General features: G+C 42.7%; 8 protein-coding genes across 8 annotated transcripts; 6 read left to right on the forward strand and 2 right to left on the reverse strand.

Moving 5' to 3' along the window:
- Positions 1 to 114: 114 nt before the first annotated feature.
- On the forward strand, positions 115 to 472 carry BYT42DRAFT_494552 (G-protein gamma subunit; the record flags this gene model as incomplete). Its single annotated transcript, XM_051564305.1, has 2 exons — positions 115 to 236; positions 352 to 472. The coding sequence occupies 2 exons, from the start codon at positions 115 to 117 to the stop codon at positions 470 to 472; spliced, it is 243 nt and encodes an 80-aa protein (XP_051424426.1).
- Positions 473 to 1,488: 1,016 nt separating this feature from the next.
- On the forward strand, positions 1,489 to 1,961 carry BYT42DRAFT_565433 (uncharacterized protein). Its single transcript, XM_051567867.1, has 2 exons — positions 1,489 to 1,690; positions 1,861 to 1,961. The coding sequence occupies exons 1-2, from the start codon at positions 1,532 to 1,534 to the stop codon at positions 1,921 to 1,923; spliced, it is 222 nt and encodes a 73-aa protein (XP_051424427.1). The 5' UTR covers positions 1,489 to 1,531; the 3' UTR covers positions 1,924 to 1,961.
- Positions 1,962 to 5,127, reverse strand: BYT42DRAFT_565436 (uncharacterized protein). The gene is made up of 15 exons (XM_051567868.1): positions 4,839 to 5,127; positions 4,702 to 4,763; positions 4,444 to 4,641; positions 4,185 to 4,368; positions 4,024 to 4,127; positions 3,822 to 3,959; positions 3,563 to 3,759; positions 3,403 to 3,505; positions 3,135 to 3,346; positions 2,961 to 3,075; positions 2,833 to 2,891; positions 2,678 to 2,756; positions 2,466 to 2,581; positions 2,307 to 2,398; positions 1,962 to 2,244 (listed from the first exon to the last, which is right to left on the reverse strand). The coding sequence occupies exons 1-15, from the start codon at positions 5,048 to 5,050 to the stop codon at positions 2,067 to 2,069; spliced, it is 2,049 nt and encodes a 682-aa protein (XP_051424428.1). The 5' UTR covers positions 5,051 to 5,127; the 3' UTR covers positions 1,962 to 2,066.
- A 160-nt stretch (positions 5,128 to 5,287) lies between these two features.
- On the forward strand, positions 5,288 to 7,284 carry BYT42DRAFT_612955 (uncharacterized protein; the record flags this gene model as incomplete). The annotated part of the gene is made up of 7 exons (XM_051571683.1): positions 5,288 to 5,387; positions 5,445 to 5,535; positions 5,603 to 5,741; positions 5,811 to 6,161; positions 6,224 to 6,854; positions 6,927 to 7,066; positions 7,168 to 7,284. 7 exons carry the CDS (start codon positions 5,288 to 5,290, stop codon positions 7,282 to 7,284), a joined length of 1,569 nt encoding a protein of 522 aa, XP_051424429.1.
- Positions 7,285 to 7,625: 341 nt separating this feature from the next.
- On the reverse strand, positions 7,626 to 8,890 carry BYT42DRAFT_495011 (ribosomal RNA adenine methyltransferase KsgA/Erm; the record flags this gene model as incomplete). The annotated part of the gene is made up of 8 exons (XM_051564333.1): positions 7,626 to 7,705; positions 7,776 to 7,827; positions 7,892 to 8,005; positions 8,077 to 8,231; positions 8,289 to 8,415; positions 8,482 to 8,573; positions 8,639 to 8,704; positions 8,770 to 8,890. The coding sequence occupies 8 exons, from the start codon at positions 8,888 to 8,890 to the stop codon at positions 7,626 to 7,628; spliced, it is 807 nt and encodes a 268-aa protein (XP_051424430.1).
- Positions 8,891 to 9,276: 386 nt separating this feature from the next.
- Positions 9,277 to 11,446, forward strand: BYT42DRAFT_530870 (Aspartate/glutamate/uridylate kinase). The gene is made up of 3 exons (XM_051565409.1): positions 9,277 to 9,542; positions 9,596 to 10,264; positions 10,340 to 11,446. The coding sequence occupies exons 1-3, from the start codon at positions 9,378 to 9,380 to the stop codon at positions 11,036 to 11,038; spliced, it is 1,533 nt and encodes a 510-aa protein (XP_051424431.1). The 5' UTR covers positions 9,277 to 9,377; the 3' UTR covers positions 11,039 to 11,446.
- Positions 11,447 to 11,889: 443 nt separating this feature from the next.
- Positions 11,890 to 13,870, forward strand: BYT42DRAFT_612958 (uncharacterized protein; the record flags this gene model as incomplete). The annotated part of the gene is made up of 7 exons (XM_051571684.1): positions 11,890 to 12,016; positions 12,126 to 12,197; positions 12,276 to 13,056; positions 13,121 to 13,162; positions 13,230 to 13,391; positions 13,466 to 13,690; positions 13,768 to 13,870. The coding sequence occupies 7 exons, from the start codon at positions 11,890 to 11,892 to the stop codon at positions 13,868 to 13,870; spliced, it is 1,512 nt and encodes a 503-aa protein (XP_051424432.1).
- Positions 13,871 to 14,620: 750 nt separating this feature from the next.
- BYT42DRAFT_565446 (uncharacterized protein) lies at positions 14,621 to 15,649 on the forward strand. Its single transcript, XM_051567869.1, has 4 exons — positions 14,621 to 14,872; positions 14,983 to 15,171; positions 15,249 to 15,508; positions 15,582 to 15,649. The coding sequence occupies exons 1-3, from the start codon at positions 14,806 to 14,808 to the stop codon at positions 15,464 to 15,466; spliced, it is 474 nt and encodes a 157-aa protein (XP_051424433.1). The 5' UTR covers positions 14,621 to 14,805; the 3' UTR covers positions 15,467 to 15,508; positions 15,582 to 15,649.
- Positions 15,650 to 15,654: the final 5 nt, after the last annotated feature.

Here is a 15,654-nt window from a genome sequence, read left to right on the forward strand (position 1 = left end):
ATTCAGGTTCCTCATTTTCTTCCGCCCTTCAGTCCGTCGGTTCTCTCAAGCTGGATTTTTTTTCTTCGTTGTTTTTCATCATCTTACTTTCCAATGACAAACTTATATACCCCTATGAATGTCAAAAAGTCGCAGCATATTTCTGAGGCCAAGTTAAAGAGATTGCTCGACTACAATCAACGCTTACGGGAGCAGTTGGATGTTCCTCGCATTCCAGTATCCGAAGCCTCTGCCAGGTAAATGCGTCATTCATAAAACAGAAAAAAAGATGAGATTGCAAAAAAAGTCATCCAGATCGCGTAAAAGGCATTTTCTGACTTGATATTGATGTGGCCATTTTCATTTTCTTAGTCTCATTGAATATTGCAAAACGACCCGGGATCCTTTGGTTCCTTCTGTGTGGGGACATGTTGACGGTAAAGATGACCCTTTTGCACCCACCAGTGGCGGAGGTTGTTGTTCAGTCATGTAATCATCATTAGCACAAAAGTCTAGCGGGGCTGGTTTATTGTTCGCTCAATATTTCCCCCATATTCTTATTCTTTACAACCTTTTGTCCCTTCTTCGTAATTTTGTATATAGTTTTCATCCACTTTTTTTTTTTTCCTTTCGTCATCTGTCGCGCTTTCAATAATATATTTTCTATTCGGGCTGGCGGAAGCACAAAATAACAAAATTAGCTTTTTCAGAAAATTCCCATGGCAACTTATGTATTGTGTAGATCCTTTTGTTTTTCATATATGAACTCTGATTGTCTTTTTTTATCAAATTCTGTGCTCGCTGGATACCACTGACTCTAGTCTTACACGCGATGGCAATAACACTGTATCATCTCCTCTGTTATATATCCTATAGCATGAACGCCGACTACTGAGATTTGTGTTTGTCAATGATTTGAACATTTGTAAAACAAGGAGGCGACTTGTTCTTGTGCATGACTGTAACAGACACACACGTCATTTGATAAAACGCTTGACGATGATCAACCGTTATCATACCTTGCCTATTTAAAAAGTTTCATGGTAGGAGTCACCTTCGGCCAGGAAGTAGAAAACTTGCTTCTTCTTTACCTAGTGAAAAAAAGACATCAACCGCGAAGCATTTGAGACAGATGTATTTTTGCTGCAAGGCGTTTCATCAATGAAGCGCATGGAGGCAATGCAGACTCGAGTTGACCAAATTAATAAAGAAGTGCCTGGACAATCAAACATCATGCCTTGCCTGACAAAAAGAGTGGGGTTTCCGGAATCATCCTACTCCCAGAAAATCAACGAGATTATTTTTGTTTAACCGGCAATAGAGCTAGTACCAGCTACAAAAGCGTTTGGAATAAGTGTTGCTGCGGCAAAGCATACCATTCAAAATAAAATGGAATCACAGAGATGGCAAAATGCAGACAGCTTGACAGAATTCGAAACACCGCTGAGGTGATGATGTAACAGGAAACAGTCACGATGAGCATGGCTCGTAAAATGTTGGCAAATAACACAAAAAAGCCGTACAAGTCTATCCCTCCAAAAACAAGACAAGAATGGCTGGTCTCAAGGCAGATCCCGCAGTTGAGCGATGGGCCCATGTTCGTGAGAATACCCACCTTTGGTTCACCTGGAACAAAAGAAACACAAGAAAGACCCTTCTCTGGGGTATCATTGTACCCGCTGGATTGGCCGTTTTAGCTTACGGCACTGATGTAAGCCATTCTTAATTACGCGCTAGAAAGAACATATCTCACTCAACTTTCATTTCGCTTTTCGTTCATTTCTCTCTCTCACTCTCGAATCGTTCCTTTCAAATCATTTACGATACGTCACTTTTGAATTTTCATTTTGTACGATCCCTTTGCGAATTCATCTCGTGCAGAGAAAGTGGAACCTGACTGGCGCTCAAACCATGGCCGAAGTTCGTGGTGAAGAAAAGAACTAGATTGCTTATATCAAATAAACAAAAACGAACAAACGCATACATGTATTTAATCAATAATTATAAACAGGTGATGGCTTTTTTTTTCATTAAAATAGATGAGGAGAAAAAAAAAGGATGAACACAACGTATGAACAGGGAATATTTTACAGAGCGTCGAAATTGATAATGTGCAGTGCCTTTCGTCTTTCCAGCTCGTCTTCACGCTTTTCACTCCAATGAAGAATAGCTACAACGATGCCGAGAATAGCAGCTGCGGCGATCAAGATCACCAAGACCCACGGCACATAGGCAGCCGGTTGGATGTATAGTTCAACTTTCCATCTGTGAAGCAATACGACGAGTGAGCGGTTGCACAGGATAATTCAAGAGCAAGCAAAACTTACGATGAGCTGTCTTGAACTGTTTCTGGTTGATAGGGGATAAATACAAGCTGTGAATTGGGAATCACGCCCTCATAGAATAGATAATTCATTTTCTAATCAATGCCGTGAGAGAAAATTTAATATCTCCACAATAATGCAAAGGGGAGTGCGTCGATTTACCTGATGACGGGTCACACCAGCAAACAGTTCCTCTACGTAGTTATTTGTTCGACCGAGACCGAACAATGAATAAGGCGTTTGAAGGCACAAATACGATGTTTGGGATAACTGAGACACTGCACAAGAGAAAAAAGAGCCATCAGCAACATAATTCATCAATGACCATCAAAAACGTCGTGTGCCATATGATTTAGACGGTGTAGACTGCTAACCTTGATGAGCACGTTTTACACCCGACGTATCAAGCACTGTGAATTTGAAAGTCGCTCCAGGATAACTGACACCGTAGGGCTAGAGAAAAAGAAAATTGGCACCCGTCAGCATCAATCCAGATGGTTGGATTTTTCATACCAGACCGATACAGTACCTTTGGATCTGCAAATACAGGTTCATGAGGGCAGTAGCTAGGACAAACACCGTTGGATACTGGTTGAAGAAAATTTTGTCAGTTATGGATTGCGAAAAAGCACAATGCAGAAACAGCTCTTGTCATACCCAGTCCTTTCAAAAAAAAGGCATCATTGAAGTAGTTGTTGATAACAAAATGTGGAGTTCGGCTCACACTGGTGGACATGCCTTTGGGTTGTAAAACCAGCATATCCAAAGATCCCTACAAGATGGGGGTAAAAAATCATGATTATATTTTCTACGCACGCTCACATCACTTACGTCTTCATCAATATCGAAAAAAGCAGCTTGTCGTGGATTCTTGATCGAAGTTAATGCACTGACACCTTTTCTGACAAGTGAAAAGCTTCGTTTGGATGCTTGGATCGCTTCGTCAGCACACAACGTACGTGTACATAATATGGATTCAAGCAGGATGACTCGTTTGTTCGTGGTGACAAGAAGGTCGGGGTAACCATCCAAATTGTAATCGCCTAATTTCTACCGTATCAGAGAATTGCAGCAACCAACGCAAAAAGCGATGACTGACCTGGTTGCACGACAATCGGCAAAGTGCCGCGAAACGCGGTATCTTCCATTCGGATGGATTCATCGTTATCCAGCACGCGGAACATTTCAAATACGACATAATTCTGCAAGAAAATCGGTATGAATAACTTGCCTATCGAGATGTGTCGGCGCCAACTTACTTGACTGTTCGGTTGTGTAATATCAAACTTGAATTCAGGATCAGCAACGCACAAGTTTTGAGCTTTTCTGCAACGTCCACCATGTTCACTTTCTTCAGCTTTTGCACAGAGTCCCATTTGTTGATTGTAAACCACATGTATCTGACATTTGTCATTATTGCATACTGGGAATATCATATCGACCGAGCCATCACCATCTAAGAGAAACCAAGACGATTGAGAACGGGTGTTTGCTTTAGATAAAGCTGCTTCAATATACCCATATCTGCGAAGCTAATGGAACCTGCTCCGCGTGGTAGATCGAACTGTTGGGCCATCTTGAACCCTTGTTCCCTTTGATTGGTCCACAGCTGCACTTGCCGCTGACCCGACTGTCCTTCACATATAAACACAACATCTGACACAAACTGTTAAGCAAAAGCATGTAGGCTGTAGTAGATTTTCTGAAATTTGGTAAGTACCAGCAAGACAATCGCCGTCCAGATCAAGAAAAGCATTGGAATGAGGATGCGACCATATACATTTGCTTGTTTGTGCTTGATCGAATATTTGAGCGGCCGAGGAACTACATTTGAGTGAGTTTTGACATATTATTATCAAAAAATAATACAAATGTAAATACATGTTGTAGATGCTTGTTTGATTTGCTGCAGTCGGATCGGCGGTGTTGATCCACATGCTTAAATCTGGCGTGTTACCACCATCATTCCATGCGTAACCGAGGAGATCCGTTTTCATATCGCCATTGACATCGAGTACCATTGGTAAAGCTTTCTTCGCAGAAGGGAGCGATTTATATTCCGGATCTATTCCAGAGAACACATAAACTTCATTAAATATACAGACTCTTGTGGTAATCATGGAAGCTGTTGCATTTTTACTTAGTGTATCGTTCCCGTTGCCCATATAGATCCGTAATTTTATTTCGCCGTCGGGATACCGATCTGGATTGTCTTGTCCCATGATGAGAATATCTAATTTGCCGTCATAGTTATAGTCGCCGGGAACAATGTTCGTGATTAGGAAATCGTGCTGCTGAATATGCGGTGCGTTGGGTATTGGCATGAAACTAAAAGAAGCTGCAACCAAACCACCCATGAGTCCATGTTATTTTAAATAATGTGCATGGTGAACCTTACCGTGGTTCCAAGTATATACAGTGACAGATGACTGGTCTGTGCTGAGAACAAAGATATCGGTACTGCAACAGGAAAAACAAAGGTCGAGTGAGTGATTTGGAAGAAGGCGAGGTGAAGGGCGAATCAAGCTCGCTTACAATTTATCTCCGTTAAAGTCGGCAAATGCGGCTATGGTGCCGTCCATGTCTTGTAGGCCGATGGATCGCGGGGACATGTTGTAAAGTTTGCTTTGTGGAAATCGATTCGTGTATTTAAAGTTTTGTGCCGAGGCCGAGAATATGCAACAAAGAAGCAGGAAGCACGTCCATGCTGACCTTCCAGCTGTGGTCAAACGCCCTGCAATCCTCATGGTTGTAAGAGGCTAGGGACGCTCTAAAGTTACAAAAAAAGAGGTGTGTGACGATCGAGAATGAAGGGAAAGCAAAACGTCCTCTCTTCCTGCTTGGCTGGCGTTTTCCCGCTTGGCATGGCACTCCACTCACAGTCACCCAAATTTCTGCTGCGCTTCTCAGTTTCTGGATTTTTTTTTTCTTCTCTCTTTCCCTTAGCCGAGGGTCTTAACTCGTGTGATATCGTATTGGCAGCCATGCGGATATGTTATTACGATCTGCTCAGCGTTGAAAGAACAGCCACAGGCGACGACATTAAAAAAGCCTATCGCAGACAGGCTTTAATATGGCATCCAGGTAGGTCCCACGGTCGCCAGGCTTCAACGACGGGATCCATACTCACATAAATTCTAGATAAAAATCCCGACAGACCAGAAGCCCATGAACGATTTCAACTCATTCTAGAAGCTTACGAAGTCTTATCAGACCCGCAAGAACGGTCATGGTAGGATGTGACTCAGTGACACTGAACTGTTAGGCCCATGTCGTGATTAACTTGTGTGAACTTGCAGGTATGACAGCCATCGCGATGCCATTTTACGCGGAGACGATCAGAAAGCGCAACGAGACAGCAGTGCAGGAACCACGGCGGAAGATCTTATGCGTTACTTTAGCGTTTCCGAGTTTAAGGGTTACAATGACAATGATCAGGTAAATGGGGGACGCTATTCCCAATAGGTTACGTTTCCACACACTGACCTGTCGGTTTTGTGGCTGTAGGGATTCTTCACAGTATACCGAAAATTGTTCCAAAAACTTAGCAACGAAGAGGAAGAAGCGTATCGAAACGATCCACCCGATGATTATGATGACCAGCGTTCATTTACATCTTATCCTTCGTTTGGTGACTCCAAGACACCTTATGCAGACAATGATCGCTATTTAGGCTACGGCGGTTACGTGCGCGATTTTTACAATGCATGGTTGAATTTTTCTTCGGTGAAATCGTTTTCTTGGATGGATAAATGGCGTTTATCAGAAGCACCGAATCGATATGTGCGAAGAGCCATGGAAAAAGAGAATAAAAAGGCCAGAGATACAGCACGCAAAGAATACAATGATACCATGCGAGTAAGTGCAAGGAAATGGAAATCCGTCGGCATCAACTCCATATTTATCGTCACATGATATAGAGTCTCGCCAATTTCGTGAAAAAGCGCGATCCGCGCTTCAAAGCATTCCAAGCCGAAGAAGAGAAACGAAAAGAGGAAGCGGCCGCTAAGCAAAAAGCACGAATCCAACGTGAAAAGCAAGAATTACAGGCGCAGATCGATGCTTACCAGGAACAAGAGTGGGCCAAGGTGGATCATCATCCGTTGGATTCGCTCTCCATTGGAGGAAGCGACGACGACGAGGAGGAAGAAGTGGAGGAGAGTGCCTTTTATTGCGTGGTTTGTGATAAATTCTACAAAAGCGAACAACAATTTGTCAGCCACGAGAATAGTAAAAAGCACATCAAATTGGCCGAAGCATTGAAGGAAGAAATGATGGCCGACGAGGAAGATTTCGACTTTGCAAATATGGCTGCTGCTCCAGAAGATCAGACAGTGGAACCTGCACAAGACGAAGAAGAAGAAGTAGAAGAGGAAGAAATCATCCCTCTTCCAGTCAAAGAGAAAAAGAAGAAGAAAAAGGGAAAATCGGCTCCACGCTGGGGTTTCGATGAAGAAGGAAATGAGGACGAAATTGCGGCTCTTACAGCGGCATTGGAACTGGAAGAGAGTCGACGGAAAAAACGAGGGGGTCGGAGAACCATGGAAGCTGGTAAGGCTATACAATGTATCGTTTTACGTTCTGGATGGATTATTTAACAGAATGCTTTCTTCGCGAACGCAGATGGGACACCTGATACTCCAGCCTCGGTAGAGGAAGGAGAAGAAACGAGCGAGTCATCGGCCATGCCAAAGGAGTCGGCGAAAACAAAACGAGAAAAACGAAAAGAAAAGAAGAAGCAAAAGGAAGAGGCTGCAGCGACGGTAAGGGGATTCTGTGAAAAATGACGAGGCTAAAAATAAGGCGAAACAAAATATTAAGATGTTCTTTTTTTTTTTTTTTTTTTTTTTTTTTTTTGGTATAGCATCAATGCAACGTTTGTCAGGAAAGTTTCGAGACGCGTAACCAAATGTTTACGCACATCAAGGCCACCGGGCATGCTCTTGCTGTTCCAATGAAGAAAGGCAAATCAAGAAGATGATAGGGGATAAATCGCGTCAGGCTTTGCAAAATTGTAGATACATTGTTATTTCTTGTTTACTCTAGATCATGTACAATATAAGTTTTTTAGATTCTAAATGGTGTATTGTCAAATGGATTATGCCAGGATAGATGCGTCTTCAAACAAGACTCTCGGTCGCAGTGGCCACTGATCGAATTTGATAGCCACTTCATTCAATTGTTCGGCTGTCATATGGCCCACCGTGATTTCGGGGTCAAATGAAAGTCTCCGCAGAATAATGTCAGCCCCGGGTCCGAGTGTTCTGTAACATTGAATTGAATGAATATACTGGAAAAACAGAATGCAGTGGTAGTCGTCACTTACTTGACAATTTTGGACAGAGGTTGTTTTTGCATGACAAAAAGATGTTTGAGGACATACTCAAAAACATCCCATTGCGCTATTTGAATAATAAACCTGTGTAAGAATCCACAATCCATGTAAAAGAAGCTAACGCATAACAATTTTACCGGTCAATTTATGGGTGGCTCTAGGTACAATATGTACTAGGTGGTATTCTTCCTATGATGACGACCAAATCAATCAGTTGAATCGTTGATGAACCGACAATGTGAGGAACACTCACGTGAGGATATAGCACGTTGGGTGTTGCCGAATAGAGGGATTTTACGTCTGCGCTTGCTTCAGCAACGACGCTCATTTTGCATCGATTGGAGGAAGCGGGAGGTGCCACAAATTTCTATCGAATTTGATGAGCTCAATAAACGGATATTTGACGAATAACCAACCGACCCGACAAAGGATACTTACCCGATAAAGCATGTCAGGCATCCATAGAGCCATTTGTATACGACCCAACGTATGCAGTGCCATCTTGTTCACGATACAAGAGGCAAATTGGGCCAACAACTGCTCGCCCACCGAGGATTTTGGTAATGTGCCAGTAAATAGAATTTCCGGATGGACTACGTCGCCAAGGTTAAGCACCCAAACCACAGTCCATATAACAGACATGTATTTACCTGTGGACCAGTCAGGTCTCTCCAAATGACCGAGGTACTCTGGTTTCTTGAGTTCCACATAAGTAGACCAGTCATAACCGTCTTTCTTTATAGGCACGATGACATCTTCTGCTTGCGTTTTGACGTCCTAGTTTCCATACCCACATCAATGCTCGTAAAGTTGCCGTGCCCATCCAAACCTAACAAGGCTTACCATCATATGCTTATAATAATGCTGCTGTGGCTCAAGTGCTAATATCTTTTTGAAGCCAGCATTGGCCAAGGCGGCTGTCCAGGTGCCGAGTCCTGATGAAAAAGAAGACAGTTGTCAATGACTGCCTGAGGAACCAATCCCATGTGGATCGCATTACCTGGATATATTTCTACAACTGTCATTTTTTCAGGATGCGGCAACTGCAATCGACTCAATGCTTGTGCTTATGGAATCAACAAAGTTAATCACATGCCATCGATCGGGGCTCTGCAGAAAAGAATGGCTTACTTGCTGTATCCATGTCGGCCAAAGTCGCTCGTGGGTAACGCATGGACCCTTTCATTTTGAATTTCTTGTTCCATTGTGCGAGTGTTGGAACTTTGACCGAGACATTGCGTAGTTGATTCATGGTCCAATGTTCGAGGGAGAGTGAGAAACCGCAGTGGACCCAAGCCACCTCCTGTTGGCAATGCAACTCTTTCCGCCGATCTCAAAATTAAAAAGAAAATTTTCGGGATAGAATTCCGAGAGCTTCCGACAGAAATTGCATAAAACTTGCAACATGTAAAAAACAACTCTACTCTGGACAATCCATTACAACAGCGAACGGCTTCAATTGATGAAGTAAAAGTATCAAATAAATTTGCTAATGCTTCTATTTTATGTTCGAAGTTATCAGACAAACCATCTGCTTGTAATATTGCATTATATCAAGGTCTGAAAATCATGTTTCGAGATGCCCTTGTTTGTTTACATTGGGTTTCACCGACTTATTAAAAAAGAAACAAAGGCCAACGCTGAGTCTTTTTTCCCCCACTTTCATTCCTTTGATTTTATCAAGCATTTGGTGCCCAACACACGAGAGCGACAGGAAACTAACGAGTAAACCATATAAAATGCCCTTGATTGTGCGAAGGATCGGTATCTGTGGCCTTCTCAATATATCTTCAAGAGTGACGCGTCCAACATTGTCCTCTGTTCCTATTTTCTGCTCATCACGTTGGCCAGCATTTGCTCCACGTTGTTACAGCAAGCCTATTGATCATTACAGTGCTGAAAAGGTACACCCCCCCCATTACACCTATACCAATCGAGACTTATTCAGTTGGCACAGGATATCATCGTCAAGTTATTGTATAATATTGGCTCACGAAAGGAGGTCGAGCAATATCTGCGTCATTTCTCATCAGTGGAGTCGCAAAAGTTTGCCGTCATCAAAATAGGCGGGGCGGTCTTGACAGATGAATTAGAGACCTTGGCATCCGCTCTCACTTTTTTGAATCGAGTGGGATTGTATCCTATCGTGCTGCATGGCGCAGGCCCGCAACTGAACCAATTGTTGGCTAACGTCGGCGTAGAACCGCGATACGAAGAAGGCATACGCATCACTGATCATATTACTTTGGAGATGGCTCGTAAAATCTTTTTGAGCGAAAATCTGAAACTGGTCGATGCGCTTGAACGCCACGGCACACGTGCGCGACCGATTCCAAGTGGTGTGTTTGTTGCTGAATATTTGGACAAGCAAAAGTATGGCTATGTGGGTCGAATTACAGCCGTGAACAAAGAAGTGATCGAATCGTCTATTCGGGCAGGCGCACTACCGATATTAGCCTCACTAGCAGAGACAGTGGACGGTCAAATCTTGAATGTCAATGCCGATGTCGCCGCTGCAGAACTGGCAATTGCCTTGGAACCACTCAAGATTGTCTTTTTGAACGAAAAGAACGGGCTTTATCACGGCATTACCGGCGAAAAAATTGATGTTATTAATTTGGATGAGGTAAGCTTCTCGTGGAAAAAGGCCCCCCCCCAACCCAACACATGCAGAACATTCATATCTGACATGGAAGGATAGGAATATGAAGATTTGTTAAAGGAACCTTGGGTGAAATATGGCACAAGACTTAAAATCAAACAATGCAAAGAGTTACTCGATGGCTTACCGCGATCCTCTTCGGTGGCTATTATTTCAGCCGGCCATTTGCATAAAGAGCTCTTTACGGACTCGGGTGCAGGGACCCTCATCCGACGAGGACACAAGTTGTTCAAGTACAACAACTTGGATGAAATGAATTTGGACAAGTTGCGACGCATTCTCGAAACCGAAGATCGCAAGGTGAAATCGGGCCACATTTCAGTGGCGAGTTACTTGCGTGAACTTCAACAAAAACCCAAAATGACTCTGTACACGGATGAACCGGGTCAGGTGTTGGCGATTGTCGTAAGCGACCCTGCGAATCCTTCCAACCCGCCTGTGCTGGAGAAATTATTAGCCACCAAAACCGCTGTACTAAATAACGTTCCAGATAACCTTTGGAACATGATTCGAAAGGACTACCCCACGCTTACTTGGCTTGTCCATGCACAGGATATAGACGGAAATCTGGACGGTGCTTGGCATTTTGAACGGTCCGACGGATCATTACGACGACAACAGGACGGTTCCACCATGTTCTTTTATGGCATCCAAGATTCTGATAAGGTGCAGCATACGCTGAACGAATTCGGAAAACAGAGATCACCGCCCTTTGATTATCAGCAACGTCGCGCGTAGAAAAATGGTCGTGCTCTGATACCCGTTTTGCTCAGTTATTTTGCCAAAAGTGTGTTGATCACTGACGCACTTTATGCTGTCATCTGGCAAAGAAGATTTATATCGAGTCCCAAGCATCACTCTAATGATAATTATTGATATCATCAATTGATAAATCGGTCCCGAATCACTGTACGAATTCCATACGACATTTTTTGTTGTTGCAAATGAAAACAAGTATAACAAGCAGATCATCTATACATAAACCTATGCCGTTTCAAAATCAAAATCATGCAGAGGAGAAACCTTGAAAGCGTTTTTTTTTCTCATGTTCATGTTACAGTAGGTTAGGTTAGATCAATTTGGCATATGAGTGATTTTTTTTTTCTGCTTTTGCTTTTGCATGACATTTGATCACCTTTAATAAACCCATCTCTTCTTTCTTGACAACTGCTCTTGAAAGCGAAATAAGTTTCTTTATCAACATGGATCCAGATGTTAATATGATTACAACCCCGGCAAGCGAGGAATTTGAGGAGACTCTAGAAGCGTCGGCTCCTGTAATAAAACAAAATTTCAAGAGTTCATCCCGAGCATCTTCAGTAAGTATTGACAATACATATTATATAGCGCCTAGTTGTATTCGAACATGTACTCATATTAGCCAAAACAAAAAGGCATCTTTGCCAATGGGGCCTAATGGATTTGCCTCGGAAAATGATCGAGACGAAATACATACAATAACAGATGAGCCAATGGAGGAAAGCCAGCTACTAGAGGGAAGCCAGCTACTAGAGGGAAGCCAACTACTAGAGGGAAGCCAACTATTAGAGGGAAGCCAGGTACCCCGAACAGACTTTGTCACGGATATCATGTACTTTTTGCAAGCATGGAAAGAAGTCTGGGAACATAAATCAAAACAGCTGGGAAAAGACGCCGTTTGGAAGCAGTTTTACTATGTGCTGGTTTGGAAGCCTCGAGCGTTGCCAGAGTTAAAAGGTAAAGCAAACTCAACTATAATTCGGAAGAAATCGACATTAATGCAGAACAATGGAAAAAGATTGGTTTCAGCAAGAGGTTGACCAAATTTGCTGGAATGTCTTTGAAGCCTTCCTTCGATCTCCCATCCTGATTGAAGTGATCAGCGTCGGTACAGACATTGTGCAAGACTTCATTACTGGTATGTAATATCGAAACCATTTAGTCGGTTTCTTTGTGTTTGCAAAATTGTGGATTGAGATTAACTGATGGATTATAGAAATTAACGAAACAAAGGCGATTCAGGGATGTGTGGCTCCACACAAAGGAAAACACAAGGTACCAGCACCGCCCGAGCTCTCACTGAGTGATGTCATCGACCATCGTTACCCTGCAAGTGAAGGAGCGCAAGACAATGGATTCGTAGAACAGACTCATTATCCATCTGCTGTTCAAAAGCTAATTGAGCGAGCCGATCCCCTGCTAAAGTCATTGTTGATGGACGAATACACGGTGGTAGCGATCGAAAATCTTGTTCGGTGCATGAATCATCTGAAGCAAGAGAAAAAACAAGGAGCCGCTTATCCATCGGTCATGGTCAAAGCAACAATGAATGCATTTATCAGCTTGCAAGGTTACGAAGAAAGTCGCAAGTACATCGATGAACTGGTCTCCACTTTGATACGGCTTGGATTACCTCCCGTAAACGCCATTTTCCAGGAATGGTGTAATGCGAAAAAGGAAGCGGATGCCCTGGTTGATGAAAATGACGTTGGCCCATTCCAAACCACAGTCCCTCAGTCAACCCGCTCTGCGGTAACTCGCCACAAGCTGCTTCTAACATTGGCAGACTACCTGGAGAAACAAACCGATCTCGACGCTTTGAACACAGCAATTCGCGATATCCGAATTCTCATGGAACCATTTTTTGGAGGTTTCCCGGCTTCTCTGTTTCGACAAACTAAAAAGATTGCTCGGTCTATCTTTTGGGATGACCAACGTTCCTGTCTCAATCTAAGCGACACTTGCTGGAAAGACCTCGGAGCCATTTTTCCTATACTGTGAGTTGGATGATGATATCTTGTCAACAACCGAATTTTGTATTAACGTTAATTTTATCCAAAGGAGCGAGAAGCTTGGTCCGTTATCCATCCCTTCCATCCACGGGTAAGCGAGGTCACTACCGAGAGGTAGAAAGAACTATATCTGATTGCATGAATGATTATTTTACTAGTCAACTGGGTAATTTCAATTTTTCCTTGAGCAATATCATCCTTGATTGGCATCAGGTGTTGCCAACGATGGTCAAGGTCCATCGAGAAACCTTAATCACGACAGATGCGAAATATACGTGGTTGGATCGCTCCCATGAGGAGAATTGGACTCACTACGAGTTGTATGTATTTACTATCAATGCTTGCGACTGCATCTAACAAAGACTCATTAATGATTTTGTTTCACATAAAATAGTCAAGGGTCGGCCATTGTGTGTCAAAATATGGATTACGTATTTAATCGAACCTCCTTCCCAATGTGGGCTGACCATGGAAAATGCAAGGTGCTCTGCAACAACATTTACATCAAGGTAGTGGCAAGCACGGAAAATACAGCCACCCGACTCAGTGGAATAGAAATAAGAGAGTGTTGCTGCACCATGGAAAACGTGTCATTACGGGTCGAAGAAACAGAGCACAGGTAGCATGATAGTTTGGTTCCATGTAAATGCTGCATATTAATATTCACCCTGGGCTTTTTCGTTTCGATTTTTATAGGATTCTGACCAATCTCTTGGCGCCAAGATTTGCAAACACTTTGCAGAAAAGTCTGCAACAACACATCGCCGATATCATTAAAAATGTTTTTGAGCAAATTTGAATAAAGAAAGTAGCAGTAAAGGAGAATAAGCGAGTATAATAATATTGGATGCATATACAAATAAAGAAAAAAAAGGCATTGGAGCGGTTCGATAGCGATGATAAATAGCTGATTGTTTCGTTAGGCCAATCGTTTTATGCGCTGCATGTCAATTTGGGTAATCATGTCAATCTTTACCTTCTGCCGGTAAATCATGGAGAAAATAGGACGCATCAAAAAAAGCTTAGTTTGGCGGTTGATAGACGTTGACCCATCCACAAGTAAAACATTCGTAAAGTTTCTTGGTGGATCCGCAAGGAATGAGCGGAATGAAGCAAAAAGTGAAGCATTCATTGGCTTTCACCAAGTAAACGTCATGAGCGGAACAGTTGGGACAATGCCAAACGTGATGAGACGATTTACGTTTGAACTGATCAAACCCGACTAGAAATAAATCATTATTAGCTATGCTTGCTATATCAGATTATCAAGTGAAAACTCCATTTACAAGTAAAGCAGAAAAACATGCTTGAAAGGTTGCAGAAGAAGCCTTTTGTCACAGCATCCTTGCCACAGGAAATAGACTGACGGAGTTTTAAAAGGCGGGGGATTCCCTATTTTTGTGCACCCAAGCAAAATGCAGCTTGAACGCTAGACACCCTTTTCGGTTACGGCCATCCCTACACATCAATGCTGTATGCAATACATACAATTGTATGCTGTGTGGTAGAGAGAGAACTAACTATTGTCAAGTCAGAGGCTTCCAAATGACGGCGATCCTGATGCGTCCACGGAGAAGCTTTGTCTCTCGAAAAGTCGTATGCGATGTAGTTGATGACATATAGTACCTACATTTGGTTCGATAAAGTATAGTACGTAATAAACGAGAAAAAACGCTGGTGTGAGTAACCCAGTCAAAAGAATCTAAAAGTACACATTAGCTGGTTTATCACTAAATGAAAAGATCAGGAACAGTTGAACTCGTCAAAGCGGGCAATATATCACTCAAGTCAAGCTTTTTGTCTAGTTCATTAGAATCAGAACATATTAACTATGTTTTATAAAAACGCTAACAAACTTTGATAGAGGAAGATCGTGAAGATCCACCGTTGCTGTGGTTAAATTATACTTGCCTTGCTTCACAGTTGCAGACAGGATGCGGCAATTTGTGCAGGATCGTCAGATCGAATTCAGAAGGTTAATAATAATGCGTATCAGGAAAGGGCACTTACAATTCAGTATGTCAGTCATCCGACGATGGTATTTCGTCATGCATTCCGAGAGTTACCAGGCTTTCGGTTGGGCTTGTTTCTTCCTTTTTGCTGAGTTGAGCCGTGTAACATGCATTAAATATTGTTACATAGAATACAGAAAAATAAAGATGCTGTGAGCGCTTTACCTTGTTTCTATCGACAACCGCCCCAATGCTTTGATGGCAGTCAAGGCAATGAGTTTGTGGGCTATTCTGACGATCGGAGTGCCACGATGGTTGGATGGAACCCTGGGATGTCCACCGTTTTGCCCTTTTTAGGCTTTTTCCGAGCGGACATACAAGGTTTGAATTTTTCAACGGGCGATCATATTGGCACACCACAATCGTTCATTAAGCATATCTGAATATGGGAGATGCTTATCTTTGGGTGTGGATGGCTTGGTTAGCTATCCATTGGCCATTAGCGAAACCACGAATCAGGAGAACTTTATCTTAAAAGGTTGCTCGAAGGAGACGTACACCAAAGGAATATGTATGCAACGTGCAAAACAAGAAAACGCTTCCCATCAAGCACAGAAAAAAAAAAGGATCA

This window comes from Radiomyces spectabilis, assembly GCF_025331425.1.
Source record: "Radiomyces spectabilis strain NRRL 2753 chromosome Unknown BYT42scaffold_5, whole genome shotgun sequence".
NCBI lineage: Eukaryota > Fungi > Mucoromycota > Mucoromycetes > Mucorales > Radiomycetaceae > Radiomyces > Radiomyces spectabilis.